This window comes from Etheostoma cragini, chromosome 8 (assembly GCF_013103735.1).
Source record: "Etheostoma cragini isolate CJK2018 chromosome 8, CSU_Ecrag_1.0, whole genome shotgun sequence".
In the NCBI taxonomy this organism is placed as follows: domain Eukaryota; kingdom Metazoa; phylum Chordata; class Actinopteri; order Perciformes; family Percidae; genus Etheostoma; species Etheostoma cragini.
This window is the reverse complement of record NC_048414.1, coordinates 12,335,764-12,352,937: the sequence shown is the minus strand read 5'-3', so window position 1 is coordinate 12,352,937 and position 17,174 is coordinate 12,335,764. Positions and strand designations below refer to the sequence as shown.

The window sequence follows — 17,174 nt, the reverse complement described above, 5'->3', positions numbered from 1 at the left end:
TGCTGAATCTCCTAGCAACAGAGATCTGTTTACCTACAAAACCACCACAACATAGAAAGGTAGAGAACAACCTGGAGTTGCAGGTACGTCTGGGGAGTTAGCGAAGCTTTCCTTTTTTTCCAAAGTGATTAATATCTGTTGCTTAATTTTTCTCCTAACTCAAACAGCATTTGATAATCAGTTATAAGGGATCACTTACTGCACAATTTGCTACTGACTGTCTGGCAAATTTCTTCAGAAAGCTTTGAATGCTGTTGGATTCTGTCAAACCTGAAAAAAAGCGGTTACATGTTATTTGCTTTTGTTGGTGGTTACAACACTGTGCACATGCCCAGATGACTTTTACCATCTATCACTGTCAGTGAGGGTTTCCATTAGAGCAGTCACAGATGGCTGAGCAGGGGAAGATAGTCGTGCCGACTGTTGGAGCAACAAGCAGCAGGGGAAGACTAACCGGCAACACAGTCAAACTCTACAACACTTTTAATGGTAAGAGAGCGCATGATGAGGGGGAAAACTAAAGGGCATGGTCAAAAGGTCTCAGCATGAACATAAATAACTTCTATCTGACTGTGTCAGACCCGGGCAGGGTGAACTTCACTTCTTACCCCAGACATCTCAGTGAGACGGGTTTCACTTCAAACCAGAGACCAGCCATATATTACAGGCCCAGTTTGGACCTCATTGACAACCCCCAGTTTGGGTAAGTGTCAGGTGAGGAGTATTAACATTACCTGTTGCTAGTTGATCTCTAGGACAGCCTTAAAGACTCATGGGGTTTGCCAATCACCCTGGAGCTTAAATGAGGATTATTGGACAATTGCCTATGTGTGTGTGTGTGTGTGTGTGTGTGTGTGTGTGTGTGTGTGTGTGTGTGTGTGTGTGTGTGTGTGTGTGTGTGTTATCAGCAATGTGTATGCTTTTCTAACAATGACAAATCAATGTGTCTGCGGTGAAAATATAAGAAGCCTAGAGGTAATAGTTTTTCAGCTAATAGGTGCAACAGAGCTAACGAGAGAGTTCCATACAATGTCAATCAAGCAATGTCTGTACTTGCTAACACAGTCTTGATAAGAGAGAATTTACCATGGGTGTGCATGGCTTTTATATCTAGGGAACAGAAATTCATCAGTGGTGCTCATTTTATTGAAAAATGTGATGAAGCAGAAACAATATCCCTATTTAATAATTAACAATGTACAGATTTTAATACTTTCCGTAGGAGCTACTTTTTATCAAAGAAATAGTAGCTAATGTAAACAGTCGAATAGTTACTATTATTTCTCTTAGTTAAATCAAATTTTCAATGCAATGAGGACCAAACCTCTTCCCTCTGTTCGGGTGGAGGCCGAAATCTCAAAGAAGGTTATCTTTAAAGCTATCAGCATGGCTAGAAAGCGCTAGAGACAGGAAAACAAGTGAATGCTTTGTCATTTTGGTTAACTGGCACTTCAAGCCTCTTATTCATGAGAAAGTATATATTACAAGAAGATGTTTGGCATTACAGGTTATTCTGTGTTTGCATTCATGTAAACCAACTTCCTGAACTGATTCTATTGACGGTTAATAGGCCATCTGTGATCAATAAAATGACCTTCCTGTCTAGCTTCAAACAACCTGTTTCCTTAACAAAGCTGTGATGCTTTTTTTCTGCAGACTCTCGTTATCTGACAATTTCACGTCTCAAACCATACAGCACTACCAGCCTCACATCCGGTCTGATTGTTTGGGGCCTTTGCCAAACCTCATTAACAAACCCGCTCCCAGCGGCTTCTATCAGCTGAAGACTGGTCCCAGAACAGCGACTGTAGAGGAAAAGGTAGGACAGAAAGATAATGACACTTGAGTTGTAAATTTCTTATTATCTGTCCTCATGAATATTTCTCTTCAGACAGAATACCAAAGATTGTTTGTTCCACATCGTCTCACACCAACAGGTAAAATTATAAAGTTTATGTGAATTTAAAGTTTGAAGACACAGAACAGGAAGGATGATGGGTGGGAGAAAATAACATAATAATCATATTCTAGGCTGCTGTAGTTGCCATGTTTAAGAGAATGAGCACTCCTTGTGGCCTGTTGCCATTTGTAAATGCCACTCTTCCTTTAGTTTTCCAGAACCATGCTACTCTGCGTTCAAGAGGACGAAGTCGTTTCACTGATGGAACAGACCTTCAACTAAACACATTTCAGGAGAAAAAAAGCTGCATGGTAGGTTTTGTAAATAATCTTTCTTGTAAAATAAATTATTTACATCTGTGCTCACACCGTAGTTACACCAGTTATAAGTGTGGTCTGTCTTCCCCTGATCACTGTCTACTTTTATTCTTTTGTCTTGTACAGGTTGAACCTCTCCAGACTCGCAGCTCAGTGATGAAAAATGACTTCATGCCACCGTCATTTCTGCAGGTTAGATCCACAGAACTTATCCATTCTGACGGACTCTCTTTTGAAAGGATGCAGTATGTAACTATTATTTTTATAATCTGTAAAAGCATCTTTCTGTGCTTGTGTTTGAGGGCCCTGAGGCGAGACCGAGCCTGTGCAGCAGCCGTTTTTCTCGAGAAACAGGATTCACGCGAGGTGCCATTGCTCCCTTGGCCTGCCCAGTAAGTATTGATCCGTGTCCATTCAGCTGTGGAAGATTTTAATATCACTTTAACTTTAACATCCTTCCATGTGCTCTTCTAGACTTCCCTTCTGCCATCACCCCAGACTAAAAGTAATGCACCAACTAAGAAGACCATTGGAAAAAAGGTTATATATTTTTATCTTTTATTTTTTTCTCTCCCTTTAATCAATAATACCTATGTTTGAAGGTTGAAAGTGGTTTTTAGCCTGCTGTTGTGTTTTGTAGGAGCCCACAGGGTTTCTTCTCAATGCTCCAAACAACCAGGCTTTCCCTAACGTACCTTTTGATGGTTCACACTTCAACACACATTATAAAAGCATGTAAGTGTGATGAATACTTTCCATTTCATACTTTTTAGTTGTCAAATATCCAACAAAAAAATTGTTTATTTTCCAGGTTTTGTCATGATACCGATTATGAAAAGTTGAAATCTGGCCACACTTGTGCAGGAATCATCAGGGCAAAAATAGACAGCGGCTACAATCGTCGCGACATGGACAGGTACATGCACACATGAAGTCCCATCATGCATATGTTTCCTTTGTGGTTTCCTTTGTCTCATATGAGCTATTTCATTTCACAGGTTCATCTTAAGAGGCTCCTGAGATGGGACCGGCCTGACTAAAAATAAAATGATTCTTGACACATTACTCTGGTTGATTTATGCAGACTGGGTGTGTAAGAACTGTTGCAGTATTACATATCCTTTTAATCAAATACCGAAAACCTTTATCACTCCCCCTTCTGTAGTTTTACAATAGTCCTGTCAAAAAACACGGCTCATGTTAATCTCTTTATGAAGTCTTTTTGTGTGAGCTGCAAAGCTGCCAGTCACAGTGAGTGTGAAGTGAGTCGTGAGAAAGCCAAAGAGGGAGTGGAGGAGATGATGCATTGACTGCCTCGCTGTCACTGACCTACAGAGAATGAGAGGAGTGTAAACTAATGAGCAAAATAATTATACCCATGCACTCAAAGTATGGCACCGATCCCCATCGATGTCTGTGTTGTGTCAAACTGTTTTGCCACCCACCATTGTGGAACGAGCAGCAGGGCACAGACCGAGAAGTGTTGAATTTCCAAAAGTGTCACATTTGTATCATGTGTCATTATAGCTCGTGCTATACACCTACTGTTGGCCAACTGTCAGAACCTGCAGTGGTTTTACATTTTCAACACAAGTCAAATAAACACAGGATTGCGTTGTCAAAACAAGAAATACATAAAACCACACAGGGTCTGCAAATAGGTGTTGGTGTCAGCAAAATATAGACAGCAGATCATGTTTAATTTGCTGCCATCTTCCTGAAGTGAACAGTGAAATAATATGCTTTATGGAAATTTTAGACATGCTAGCAGCTCTAGGGATAGCAATGTTAGCTGGTCCACCACTTTGGTCCAAACTTAAATATCTCAACAATTTAGATGTATCGTGATGACATTTTTTAGACAGATTGCACAGAGATTCATGGTCTCCAGATGATGAAACCCACTGACTTTGGTGTTTCCCTGATTTTTCCCCTATCACCATCAACTATTGGACGGATTGCCATGTCACTTGGTACACACAATTATGCCCCCCTCTGGATAATTGTAAAATTTTGGGGATGCTCTAGTGCCAACATCAGTATATTTCATTTTATCTAATTAAACTGCATTACTATCTGCTTTTACTGTACTCGCTCGCTTGTGTTTAGTGCTAATTAGCAAATGTTAGCAACTTTACACCAGCTAAACACCAGCATGTTAGCTTTGAACATGTTGTCAAAGTGTGGCTGTAAACCTTTTGTCTTTCCTTTTGTTAAAGCAAAAAGGCCAAATATTCTCTGCTTCCAATTCCTCCAGTTCAAGGACTTTCTGCTTCTTTTGTCTTAAATAATAATTAGGGTATTAAAGTTGTTTTGGGGCTTTGGTCAGACAAAACGAGACATTTGAAGATTCCAGCTGTGCTGGCATTCTTCCGCTGTTTTCTTTTCTAAACAAAATGATTGTAGCTATTAGTCAAAAATGTTGTTGATAAATTAATTTGAACTTTGACAACACTTTTGAAAATTAATCTTTTTTTAAGCAAAACTTACACAAATTGACTGGTTCCGTGCAAAACAAGCTCTTTGAAGACAACAACTTGCAGTCTATGAGACTTTGAAGGGCAATTTTTACCATTTTCTGATATTCAATGGATCAATTCATTAATTAATCAACAAATTAATTAGATAATAAAAAAAGTCAGTTACAGCCCTCGACATAACACAAATATCCTTATATGTAAAATAAATGGTTTTATATGTTAACATTTAAGAGTATAACAAAAGCAAACATCAGTTTGAGTCTGTTCTCCAAATGTTGAAAGCAGGAGACGAGACGCGCTTCCACAGGAGAATGAGCATAAATATTTTAGCGTTGGATAAATATTTCACTCTTTCAATGAGATGGGAGTAAAAGATATGTGGAAGGAGAGAGGATTGGATTACATACAAGCCCCCCATGAATAATGAGTGCAGAGGTGAGAGGAGAACAAGGGCCGGGCCTGCTACATGTTAGAGATGGAGGTAGTAAAGGTGCACTCACTGACAAAAAGGGGTATACAAATGTCGTGACGGACCTGAGTCTCTGACCTGCACGGGGCGTCAGGTTGTTTTATTTGAATAAAAAAACCCTGCTTGATCTATTTGAATCTATTTAATGTTTGCAGCCTCCCTATGGACTTACCTTTTTATGGTGAGGTTCCCCAGCTATTCCCGTCAGCCATCCCTTAAATAATCCTGCTTGTCTCCCTCTCTTTCTTGGCACCGACACTCACAGGACTGCTTACAAAACACTGACAAGGGTTGGCAGTTTGTGTTTAGAATGTCATAAATATTTTGTAGATCTTAATCCAATACACACATTTACATGTGCATATTGTGTTTGGTTTATGAAAATAGCAATAAGTTGAGCCGAGCTGAACTGGCACATAAAACAGACCCTTGCCATGATGTGTGGAAATACTACAGAGTGTCAGTGAAGTAAACAGTAGCTGGTGCGTTCACTGGATCCAAATTAAGACACAATTACACAGAAATGATTGACACTGAATTAGCTGAGAATATTTAATACGGGAAGACTTGGTCTCATGTGTACACACAGAAAACAACCCTAATGTAAAACACTCCCCCCCCCCCCATACATACACACACACACACACACACACACACACACACACACACACACTCCATCTGAGTAACGCTCTGACTTGATCATTTGCAGCTGATTGAGATGTCACAGGTGTTGTCAGTTTGCAGTTTTATAATGCCTTAATACTCATTCATTTTCACATTTAACGATAGATTAGCAGCACTGCTAATTTGTGTCAGCTTCATTTCTGTCATTCACCTCCACCTGCCTGCAGATCATCTTAGTCTTAATGGTGAAGGGGTTTTTCATGCCCCTTCATCTTGTCTCCCTGTGTCCTCCAGCTCCTCATACTCATAGTCCATCTGAGCCCTTTCGTATTCCAGCTCGTCCCCCTCATATTCAAACCCCTCTCCCTCACATATCAGCTCCTCCGTCTCATATTCAACACCCTCTTCGTCATATTCTAGCTCAGCTCCGTCGTACTCAGTAACAGGTACCTCCACATCCTTGTCCTCCTCCTCCTCCTCCTCCTCCTCCTCCCTTGCTTCTTCCTCTGTAATGTCTGTGTCCCCTAAAGTCCCCACACCTTGTTTTGAGTTGGAGCTGCTGTTCTTCAGGATGCCGTGAATCACCGGCTCCTCTCCTGCTAGAGCCAAGTCTTCGGCCTCTTGCTCTGCGGCCTTTCGTCGTCTCTCGTTTCTGGCCTCACGCTTCTCCAAGAACTCTGCAGCACCTTCTCCAACCACAAGCACCTCCTCGCCCACTTTAGGTGGGCTGTCCACTGGGTTGTGGTCGTAGGAAAAGAGGCGCAGGGCGTGGAGGCGCTTCAGGCTGGGAAACTCTGATATCTTGTTGCGGTCCAGATCCAGTATCTCCAAACCCTCCATGCGCAGCAGGACTTTGGGGAAGGTTTCAAAGCGGTTCCCGTAGAGCCATAATCCCCTCAGAGCCTCCATACGCCAGAGGTCAGGAGGCAGCCTCTTCAGCCGGTTGTCCCCAATCTGAAGGGACTTGAGGTTGGGCAGGTCGTAAAGCTCCAGTGGAAACATCTGGAAGTAGTTGCTTTCCATCCACAGGCAGCGCAGACTCTGCAGGTTCCTCACCTCGGGCGGAAGTGACATGAGCCGGTTGCTGCCCAGGTAGAGGCGAGTGAGGTTAGTGAGCTGGCAGACGGCTGCGGGAACGTCCTCCATCTTGTTGAAGTCGAGCGCAAGGATCCGCAGACCTTGCAGTTGGGAGATGCTGTCGGGCAAAGTGCGTAGGCTGTTTCCACAAACATACAGCTTTTCCAGATGCATTAGTCTGCTAACACGCGAAGGCAACCGCTTAAATTTGCGGTAGCTCAAGTCCAGCACAGGATCTCCACTCTCAAACAACTCCTCCACCCCCATTGGAAGATCTTGCTCCACCTCCAACTCCTCTTCTTTCTTCTTCTCTGTGATTTCTGCCTCCTCGCCACCCTTTGCCACCTCTTCTTCCTCATCCCCCTCTCCCTTTCTGGAGGAGTTGCCCATGCTGCGGCCTGCAGCCCCTGGGTGAGTCAGGACAGAGTCATTTGACAAGGTAGTGTCTGTGACAAGTTAACCCTTCTCCTGGGAGCTGCTGTTGTTGTTAAACCCACCGGCTGCAAACGGCATCACGCTCCAGGCCAATCAACACTCCTGCAGCCATGCCTCAGCAGTCTGTCAGGTGTCACCTGATCCCTTCATCTACCGCTTCATCAGAAAACATCTATCAAACTGTGGAGCAATAGTAATGATGGTAGTAAGCGTCTTTTACAGTCCATTGTAGTAATAGTAGTGCTGCTGGTAGTTCAACAAAGTAAAGCAGAATTTAGAGCTGAATTTGAATTCTTGCAGTCCTTACCGTTTCTCTCCTCTTCAACTTCCTCGAGGGTTTTCAGAGAAAGACAACGCGCAGCTTTAAGGTCACCTGTCCCCGTGATCCGGTCTCTCTATCAAAACAGGAACAAACGTGCCACATTAGGACTCTAAAGAGTCAGTTTAACGTCGCTCTTCCTGAAACAGTGCGTCCTCAGCTCGGTGACCTGGCCGGCGGCAAAGAAAAACTGTTAATGGAAGTCTGTCCACTAGTTAATGCAGCTGCTCCCCATTAGAGGCCGAGGTCTCGCGGAGTTTTAATCCGCGTTGGAGAAACAAATTGAACATTTTGGGCAAATTGCAGCGCTGGCTGAGTGAGGGACTCTGCTCCTGATGTTGGCCGCTTCTTTCCATCAGTGTGAAGGTTTACATTGAACTGCTGCCTCACTCCCTCTAACCGGAACAGGGGGCATTCACATCACATGGTCAGTGTGTGTGTGTGTGTGTGTGTGTGTGTGTGTGTGTGTGTGTGTGTGTGTGTGTGTCAAAAGTGTCTGTAGCCTAGAAAAAAAACGTTCTCATTTTAAAGAAAACTACTAAGGTTCAGGCATGCATAGGCTATTAAACGTGTCAGTAGATTATGATTTTAATTGATGTATTTATTGTTCATTAATGTTTACACGCAACTCTTTTTCCTGAGTTTTTATTACAATTGTCTTGCATCTCTATTACTATTTTTATTATAGGCTATAGCTCATATAGGCCTATCTACTATAGTCTAGATTTATACCGTATATCTCATACATTCATTTTCCTCGTTTGTTTAACTCGTTTACTTTGTTTGTTTTGTTGGAATGCCAGCTAGGTCTATGGCATTGTACGTTGTAATCATTTCGTCTTTTTATCTGTCAATGTAAATACTGTAATGTATGCGCTGTCATAAAAAACTAAAAGTTTTAAGTCTCACTACTCCAATGAGAAAGATTACAACACTTTTGGAAAGTAGTGCATCTACTCTAGTATTTTCAATACTCAATCTTGAGATACTTTACTTGAATTTCAATGTTAAGCGACTTCATACAGCACTTCTCCTCCACCACAGTTCAGAGTTAAATGTTGTTCTTCTTACTCCACACCTATTTGATAATTACTAGCAATTTTGCAGATTAAGTTTTAATAAAAAAAATATGAATTGAGTTGGATTTAACTGTATCAGCAGCCCCACACCAGACTACACTTGGAGATATAATGGCTAATCATACCAAAGAAGAATATACTTGCCAAAGTATTTAAACTGTCTATTTGGAGTATGCTAACATTTACTTTTTTCATTGAAGATAGATAAACACCAAGTTTTGTCATTATTGTATTGTATATGTTGTTTGTATGCCATGTAACAATGGTCTAGAGGTAGTAGAATTCTAGACCATTAAAAAATGAATGCCTAAACATAAAGAGATCAATAAAAGAATCTGACCGGAACCATTATTTTAATGAGAACTTTGATTTTGAAGTATAATTGCTGATGATACTTTTACTAAAGCAACGTTTTGAATACAGAACTTTTACTTGTAGGCCTAACTAAGGAAGCGTAGTGCTGCCATGCCTGAAAAAGAAAGATTTATCAGTATCATGTTATTACTTGAAAAGTTTATTGTAATAACAAGATGTTTTTCATGTTATAACAAGATATTTTTTCCCCTTTTAACAAGATATGTTCCCGTTATTACAACATACAAACGTGTTACAAAATCAAATTATAATAGAACATTTTCCTGTTTTTACAATATTGCTACTATTTATCATGTTTTATTATTATGTAAAACCTTTCACGTTCTCACGTGATGCTTTATCTTATTGAAACTCCTATTTGAATGAAGACACGATGCATGGACGGAAAATCTGTAAAATATCACGTGAAAAAGTGAAACGTTTTACGTAATAACGTGATAATTTATTGTTATAACGTGATCCTTTTTACGTTCTGACATGATAAATAGTATATTGTAATAATCAAAACATTTTGTTGTTATAAGTTGATCATTTTTTATGTTGGAATAACTTGAAAAATGATTTTTGTAATGTGAACATATCTTGTTATAAAATGAAAAACATCGTTATAACAATAACATTTTCCCATAATAAGGTATTAATGATGTGTTTTTCATTGTCAGACATGGCAGCACTATGCTACTTTATGTAACTGAGTATTTTTATATTATTGTAATGTTACTCCAACTGAAGGATCTAAATTCTTGTTCCACAGCTGAAAATACATAATGATACATAATGCAGTGTAATAAAAAAAAAAGTAACAGTAGTCTCCTGGATCTCCACAGTTGGTAACTTTAGTGCGGATTTGTATCAAACACTCCAGACTTCAGCTACAGCAGGTTTTTGTAGACCAATTAAAAATCTGTAATGATAGCCTTCAAGAGACTTTCTGCTGACACAAAAAGACACAAAAACAACCTGTAAACTGCTGCTAACCTTCACAGTGTTCAGTCTGAGATCCAATAGTAACCAACCAATAAGCAGTGTTGGGATACAAAGTAAAACATTTCTCAGAGATCTACAGAATTTAATGACTCACCATCTCAGATAGTAAGATAAATAACAAAACCTACTAAAATGCAGTTCATAGTGTCAGGAATGTGACAAGGCTAAAATACATTCATACACTGTGGCTCAAAATAGCTCTGCGATTTGGATGAGCCCAGAGCAAGTTTTTAATAAAAGGGCAACAGCAGTTAAAGCACAAGCTAACTTTATCCAGTGGAGGAATATTAACATCCTTTTCATTAAAACTGTATAAAAATACTCTATAACACATGCATATTAAGAGTATCCAACATCTAAGTACAGTACATGTACTGTACTAAAGTACAATTTTGAGGTACGTACTTGTACTTTACTTGGGGATATCCATTTTTCTTCTTCAGTAATTTTACCTCTATTCCACAACATTTCAAAGGGACATACTTTTTACTCCACTGAAACAATTTAAATGTTTTAGGAAATAGATACTTTGCAGATGAATATTTTAGAGACAAAACACACGATGCATTAATATAGATTACAATACAATGCACTGCTTACAAAGTAATGCATCAGTAAAATTCGAAAAATGTGGTTAAAATATAAATATATATATATATATATATATATATATATATATATATATATATATATACTGTATATCAATAATATACCAATTATAAAACACTGACATGAGCCATTCTGCTCAGAAGAATCAGATGAGACATGTTTGCAGATATGCAAATAAGGTTTATTGTACAGCCCAATAAAATGTACAGTGTTTGCCGATTAGACTCCATCGCCATACTAATATTTCGTATATGTATGTAGGGGTAGAGAACCTTCAGACCCCCAATAGAATCTAGACATGGGTGGTGGTGACAAAGGAGCCGAAGCAGATGATTGGAGGTGGGAGGGGAGGTGGAGGATGGACTCTTTGCCTGCAATAACAGCTGATAGCAAAGGGAGAAACAGATTTTTAAAGCATGGTTGTGACTTGGTTTAGCAGGAAGGTGAACACCTCCAACCACTGATTTGAGTTAGGTAGAGCATCGATTAAGAGTTAGGTCTTCCTGAAAGAATTTACACTGAGATACATTTCAATCAGGAGAGACTAGTTGCAGATATGCAACAGTTATACTCAGCATGATAAAATGTGCATTTATTTGGATAATGGCTGAATTAATTTAGGAGAGCAGCAATTAAAAGTTAGGTCTTTCTGAAAGAATGCACGCTGAGCTAAATGTGGGCATTTCAGTGCTGTTGAGGTAAAACTAATATTGGAGTATTACTTAATAACAACTTTCTGCTGTAAAACTACTTCAGTTTTACGTATTCCAGCGCTATGGTACCAGCAGCAATATGTTATAGGCCAAAGTCTGCATTGTAGACTGAAACTACTTAATGTCTGTTGTTTAATCAAATGCAGTAAACAAGTTCAATAAGTCGATTTGAAATGCAGATCAGTAGAAATTCTTTCAAAATAGAAATACTCAGTACCAAGTACAACTACCAATACATGACATTTGTTCTTAATATAGGCCCATTATTTACTTTATTTAATTTTTGACAATAGCAGACATGTTTTCTGATTGGCAGCCTGTTTTGTTGGTTGTGATACTGAAGAAAAGCCTCGGAAAGCTGCTGGGGTCAGATGTGCAGCGTTTCTGTCACCCTGATAAGCTGTGGCAAAAGAAGCAAACAAACAGGGAGACAGGCTTCACGCTGCTTGAGGATAATCCTGTCTGATATGCTGAGGACCAAAAGAGCTGATTTGCAAATTTCTGCATTGCATTCATGACCCTGAAATGACACAATAGACTGTATGCAGCGGACAGACAGACAGAGACCCCGGGCGGTGAACGGATGTGACAGCTGAGGTGAATGTATTGAATGCAGATGCAGAAGTTCTGCATGACCCAGCCAGCATGGAAAACATATGGTAAGACAACAAAACAACAAAATCAATAAAACTAATGTCAACTTTAATGGTTGCTTTCCATCATCCAAGAGCATATCCTTAGTAATCAAACAGTACATTTGGTTTGTATTACACTGTTGCATTTATTTGTGGATGATGACAGACAACAATGTAATCATACCTGCTGTTGCATCCTTGGCGTTGAATGATGAGGAAGCTTCCTCATGTCTGATTATAGGAACACATCTGCAACATCTGCTGGTGGAAGAGAGAACTGCAACACTTTCATTTCCTAATATGTTAACAATTACGTAAAATATAGCCTAATAATATATCACACTAAACTGACCATTCTCCTTTTTTTCAGGATGTAAAAAAAAATGTATAAGAGATGGTAGTTATATTACTGCTGGCTGTGCTGGCTCTATTTACTGGAGAATACTAGAGAAAATTAGAATGAATGGCCGTGGATAGATATCATTGCATAATGTCAAAAGAGACAGCCTATGATTCTGTAGAGGCGACTGTTTCCGTGTGAGCGCACAGACGATGTGTGATATTCAGGAGAGCTGCTGAGCCTATTTCACATCAGTCAGTGATCCAGGATATACTGTACACCGATTGGCCCAAAAACCCTCGAATGATCGGCTCGGAAGTTGAACTGAATGAGTGGGTGAATGAGTCCGTGAACATTATAGGAAAGACAAGAGGGTGATTTTTGAGACTGTATAAAATGAATCTGAACGAAACGAGAGCAAATAACGTGAGCCAGCGTGTTAATGTGACTGAAACCCGGGGAGAGTAGCCAAAGTCTGGATACTGTAAGTGTGAACTATTTTTCATCTTCCTAGCGGGCCTATATGCTACTGCCTGCTGCCCGCTATCTGCGATGTTTGTCCAACTAATCAATATACATCCATATATGTTGATCGATAGACGGTCTGTGGTTCGATGTGTCTGTTTTATGTTTTATTTTACACGATAACCGCATAAACTGCGACGTATTGCTTATACTCTGCTGTTTAAGAAATAGTCGCACAAAATGCACTTGCAGGCTATAGCTTTCCAGTATTTTATAATATGAGGATGTGCACTCGGTGCTCATACTGCAGGTGTATGTCGATACTAAGAAATGATGCTCACATGTGGAAATCTGCCCTGCTTTACCAACAGACCCTTTGTTGTCGGATTACATCATTAATTAGGCTTATTAGATGTTGCTCTGCTTTTTGTCTGATTTAACTTGTGTTGCAACAATCGATAGTATGAGTGCTGCTCCCTTTGCACAGTCTGTGACTGCACACTGTGGAAGAGGCATCAACCACGACTTCTTTTTCATATCCAGGTGTCAAAGTTTGTTGCTGACTGGCCCTTTAGTGTGCAGGTGGACCCAGGCCAGAGAAGCAGTGAGGATGGGAGGTGGAGGGCAGCTGACTGAGCCAGGAGAGCCGATCAGCGGGCGAGCTGCTGGTGTCTACACCTGGGAGGAGGTGCAGAGCCACTGCAACCGGAATGACCAGTGGCTGGTGATTGACCGAAAGGTTTACAACATCACACAGTGGACCAAAAGACACCCAGGAGGGATTCGAGTCATCAGCCACTATGCTGGAGAGGATGCCACGGTATATTGTTTTTATTTTTATTATTATTATTATTATCTTGAATATGAATATGACTTCTGAGGTAGGCCTCCCTTACTTCAGCATTTCTGTTTCATACCTAATTCTTCTACTCCAGCACCATGTTGTAGGCTACTTTTACCACGTTTATCTGATAGCTAGGGTTGTTATTGATCAGATTCAAATTTTACATAAGTTTAGTTTAGTTTAGTTTTTCCACAGAGCATAGAAAACAAATTACATTGAAGAAATACAAAAATACATGTGTATGGGGGCCGTTTTTAACACAAAAACAAAAGCTACAACACAAATACTTAAGCGACAATGGAAGTGAGCGTGTTGTTGACATACAAAGTTTTTCCACTGCATGGTACCTCATCAACTCGTCTCGACTCTACTCGCCTTTTTTGGTTTTCCACTTTGAGAAAAAGTCCCTGATCCCTGCTAACAGCTACTTTTTTTAGTACCATCTCAGTCGAGGTTCCAAGCGAGCTGAGGCGATACCAAATGTGAGTGCTACAAGCTGACTCACTAGCTTAGGACTTCAAAGTTCTTTTGTACTCAACACAAAACGGCAGTGAATAAAAGTCTTGAATCCCAAGTTCTTCGTTTGATCGTTTACTTAAAAAATATCAAAACATAAAATACAAAAACTTAGGATCTTTACTTTTCTTATAAATTAACTGTAATTCCGTGTAGGTGTAGGTCAAAAGACTGTGTTGCTCCAAAGTCCAGTAGCTTCTGGCTATCTCACAGAGTACTATTTCTTTTATACTACATCTAGCAGCCAATCAAATTACATTATTCCAGGTCACTGGTAAACTCCAATTTCTACGTTCTATTTTCAACACAGGTTTGGTCAGATATTACAAAAATAAACTCAAAAGATTATTTCCATAGAAATGGCTTCAACACCAAAAGACGACGTGAAAACCTGCAGACTACTGATTGGTCGAACAGAATCGTCACTAATCACTGCGTCATCATTGCTAGCGACGGACGGGGGTGTCCTGAACAAACCCCCTGTGTTTAAGTAGTTTAGCCAGCTGTTTTTTTTTGTTTCTTTTGAAACTAATTTGTCTTCTGGCTTTGGCAACATCTACATGCCGAGAATCAAAAACAACACACATTCGACATTCTGTGTGTGTGTCGCGTTAGGTCATGACGACCAGTCACGATTCGAGCCGGTACCATGTAATGGATAAACGCCATAAGTGAAACATGCTTCCTAGCTAGTTATGATGACTGTCCTACGTGATTGTCACCAATATGCAATGTTTTTAAATGTCTTTTTATTGTCATATGTATATTCTACCATTTAGGCTGTGCATGTGTTTTTACGTGCAAGTGCTACGTTGAAAGGAATTTGTAAAGGTAAAGGTACCTTATTGTCACACATGTAGCGAAACGTATTGTCTGCATTTAACCCCTCCCTCAAGGTAACAGTGGGAAGGCATTTATAGCCTGAGGACCAACTCCAGATCCAAGTCTCAGTGCCTTGATCAAGGGCACTGACTGGAGAACTGTTTTTTAATGTCGGGAAACCGGAGCACTCAGAGCAAACACACACAAACTCCACACAGAAAGGCTCAGAACCCAGAGACGTCTTGCTGGGAGGCCACAGTGCTAACCCTTGTCACGTTTAGTGAAGCTGTTCAAATTACAAAATATCATATCCCTTTGTTACATGGTTGGAACTTGTTAACCGTATCTATCTGGTTATTGATCAGCTCCTAGCTGCGAATCCCCTAGATACGGTTGGTTTGGAAAGTGTGTGTGTGTGTGTGTGTGTTGTGTGTGTGTGTGTGTGTGTGTGTGGTGTTATGGTTATGGTAAGCAGATGTTTAAAGTAAATGCTAATTGTGTTACCTTCTAAAAGCTGCCTATGACAGTGTTAGGGGCGTGATATGTCATACATACACACATACACGGTCTATGTTCACAGTCATGCACGGTTGGTCTGAATGAAACCAATTAACCATGACCTTGCTTTGTGCTAACTGGAAAATAAAGTAAGTAGATCAATAGAATTTAGACTGTGGGATGAATATTTACACAGTATTTAAAGCCTTGTAAAAATAGTTTGTTCATAGACTGTAGATTACCATTTGCACAGTCTATGGTCTTGTTTCGTGTCCTCAGTCTTACTCTACAAATAGGCACACACACAAACACACACACACACACACACACACACACACAAACACACTTTCCTTTGTAGCATAATTGGCAGGTTATACATACATATTATACATACATATACACATAGATTCTTAACCTGTCTAGTTTGATAATAATGGAAATGTCAATTGTTAGAAAAAATAATATCTAAAGCTATAAGCTAAATCTGTTTTTTATATTTTGTTTTAAACAGAAATATACAGGTTTGAAGAATATCAATGTCAAAAATTGTCAAAAACTGCAACTTAAAAAAGAGTGTTGCAGTTGGTGTAACAGCTGGAGAAGGTGGCTAATCTAATGAATATTTTCCTGTAGCAACAATGTTTTGGACAGATATGTAGTAAAGGGCCTTGCCCACACAATATCACAGTATGTTAAATAAGGATAAATTAAGCTATAATATAATGTTAACAAATATTGTTTGTGTACAAAGTCTCAGAACCAACCTGCTCTCTCTAAGAGAGTTTAGAATGCCTATAGCAAGTGGATTGAAACTTTTGGAGTTACATTTTTTTAACTGATTTGGCTGAAACCAAATTGAATCATTTTGAAGATCCCGATTTAGTTCTCTAATGAGAGTTGGTATATCTCTATTTGAGACCAAAAATGGAACATATGCTACATTTTTAATATCTAACACTTAATATCTAACACTGTTCCGTGATAGAAAGAAGTGTTTGTTTGGGCCTACTTGTCACACACAAGATGTTATAAAAAAGTTGTTAATTCACTTTCCATCTAAACATTTTAAATGGTTTCATTTAAATAACAGTTTTTAATCAATCATATATTAGAGAAAAGTATGAAATGAAATCCAAATCTGTGCAGCAGAATTTTTCTTTTCTTCTTCTTCTGCGTCCCTGAATTAATCTCACAACCCCTCAGATTGATAATGTGACCCTCTGAAGGGGCCTGGCCCATAGGTTGGGAACCACTGAACTAAACTCCCAACATTATATGAAGTAGTAAGGACAGCTTTCCCTCAACCAGCATTAAAATGCTGCTTACACACTGATGTATCAGTATCAAAAACCTTATAAGATATCATTCACAGGAGCCTTAATTCTGCAGAATCATGACTTTTACTTATCAAACTTGTGAGTACTTTTTGTCATAAATTCTGTACTTTCGCTTAAGTTAATTGGTTGAGTGCTGCTTCCACATCTGATAAATGTTTTCTATTTTTTACTGCATTACTGACAGGATCCTTCATTTCTGTTTTACAGGAGGCATTCACTGCTTTTCATCCAGATTTAAAGTTTGTGAAAAAGTTTCTGAAGCCGCTGCAGATTGGAGAGCTGGCAGCGACAGAGCCCAGCCAGGACCGAAACAAAAATGTGAGCTCCGTCTCA

General features: G+C 39.6%; 3 protein-coding genes across 5 annotated transcripts in view; 2 read left to right on the top strand and 1 right to left on the bottom strand.

Annotated features, from left to right (window-relative positions):
* The first annotated feature begins 12 nt into the window (after positions 1-12).
* Positions 13-3,993, top strand: ppp1r32 (protein phosphatase 1, regulatory subunit 32). 3 transcript variants are annotated; one of them, XM_034879166.1, is made up of 12 exons: positions 13-83; positions 381-489; positions 580-703; positions 1,657-1,819; positions 1,892-1,937; positions 2,111-2,211; positions 2,344-2,409; positions 2,520-2,609; positions 2,692-2,757; positions 2,858-2,952; positions 3,029-3,133; positions 3,216-3,993. In XM_034879166.1, exons 2-12 carry the CDS (start codon positions 390-392, stop codon positions 3,235-3,237), a joined length of 978 nt encoding a protein of 325 aa, XP_034735057.1. In that variant the 5' UTR covers positions 13-83; positions 381-389; the 3' UTR covers positions 3,238-3,993. The 3 variants fall into 3 exon arrangements, with proteins under 3 accessions (XP_034735057.1, XP_034735055.1, XP_034735056.1); XM_034879164.1 differs by having other exon boundaries at positions 16-83; positions 318-489; positions 3,216-3,991; XM_034879165.1 differs by having other exon boundaries at positions 34-83; positions 363-489; positions 3,216-3,992.
* Positions 3,994-5,703: 1,710 nt separating this feature from the next.
* On the bottom strand, positions 5,704-8,062 carry LOC117949002 (leucine-rich repeat-containing protein 10B). Its single transcript, XM_034878988.1, has one exon. The coding sequence runs from the start codon at positions 7,255-7,257 to the stop codon at positions 6,049-6,051; it is 1,209 nt and encodes a 402-aa protein (XP_034734879.1). The 5' UTR covers positions 7,258-8,062; the 3' UTR covers positions 5,704-6,048.
* Positions 8,063-12,583: 4,521 nt separating this feature from the next.
* The window catches only part of LOC117949003 (fatty acid desaturase 2-like), a 9,948-nt gene continuing 5,357 nt past the window's right edge, over positions 12,584-17,174 (top strand). The window contains exons 1-3 of the mRNA XM_034878989.1: positions 12,584-12,843; positions 13,368-13,644; positions 17,049-17,159. Coding sequence (XP_034734880.1) covers positions 13,435-13,644; positions 17,049-17,159 — 321 coding nt within the window. The 5' untranslated portion in view covers positions 12,584-12,843; positions 13,368-13,434. The remainder of the gene's footprint in view (positions 12,844-13,367; positions 13,645-17,048; positions 17,160-17,174) is intronic.

Bases quoted from the DNA above. Each gene is read 5' to 3' on its own strand.
- ppp1r32 (XM_034879166.1), top strand. From the start codon at position 390: ATGGCTGAGCAGGGGAAGATAGTCGTGCCGACTGTTGGAGCAACAAGC. The intron at 490-579 runs GTAAGAGAGCGC...TGACTGTGTCAG, and splicing joins ACTCTACAACACTTTTAATG to ACCCGGGCAGGGTGAACTTC. The intron at 2,212-2,343 runs GTAGGTTTTGTA...TGTCTTGTACAG, and splicing joins AGGAGAAAAAAAGCTGCATG to GTTGAACCTCTCCAGACTCG.
- LOC117949002 (XM_034878988.1), bottom strand. From the start codon at position 7,257: ATGGGCAACTCCTCCAGAAAGGGAGAGGGGGATGAGGAAGAAGAGGTG.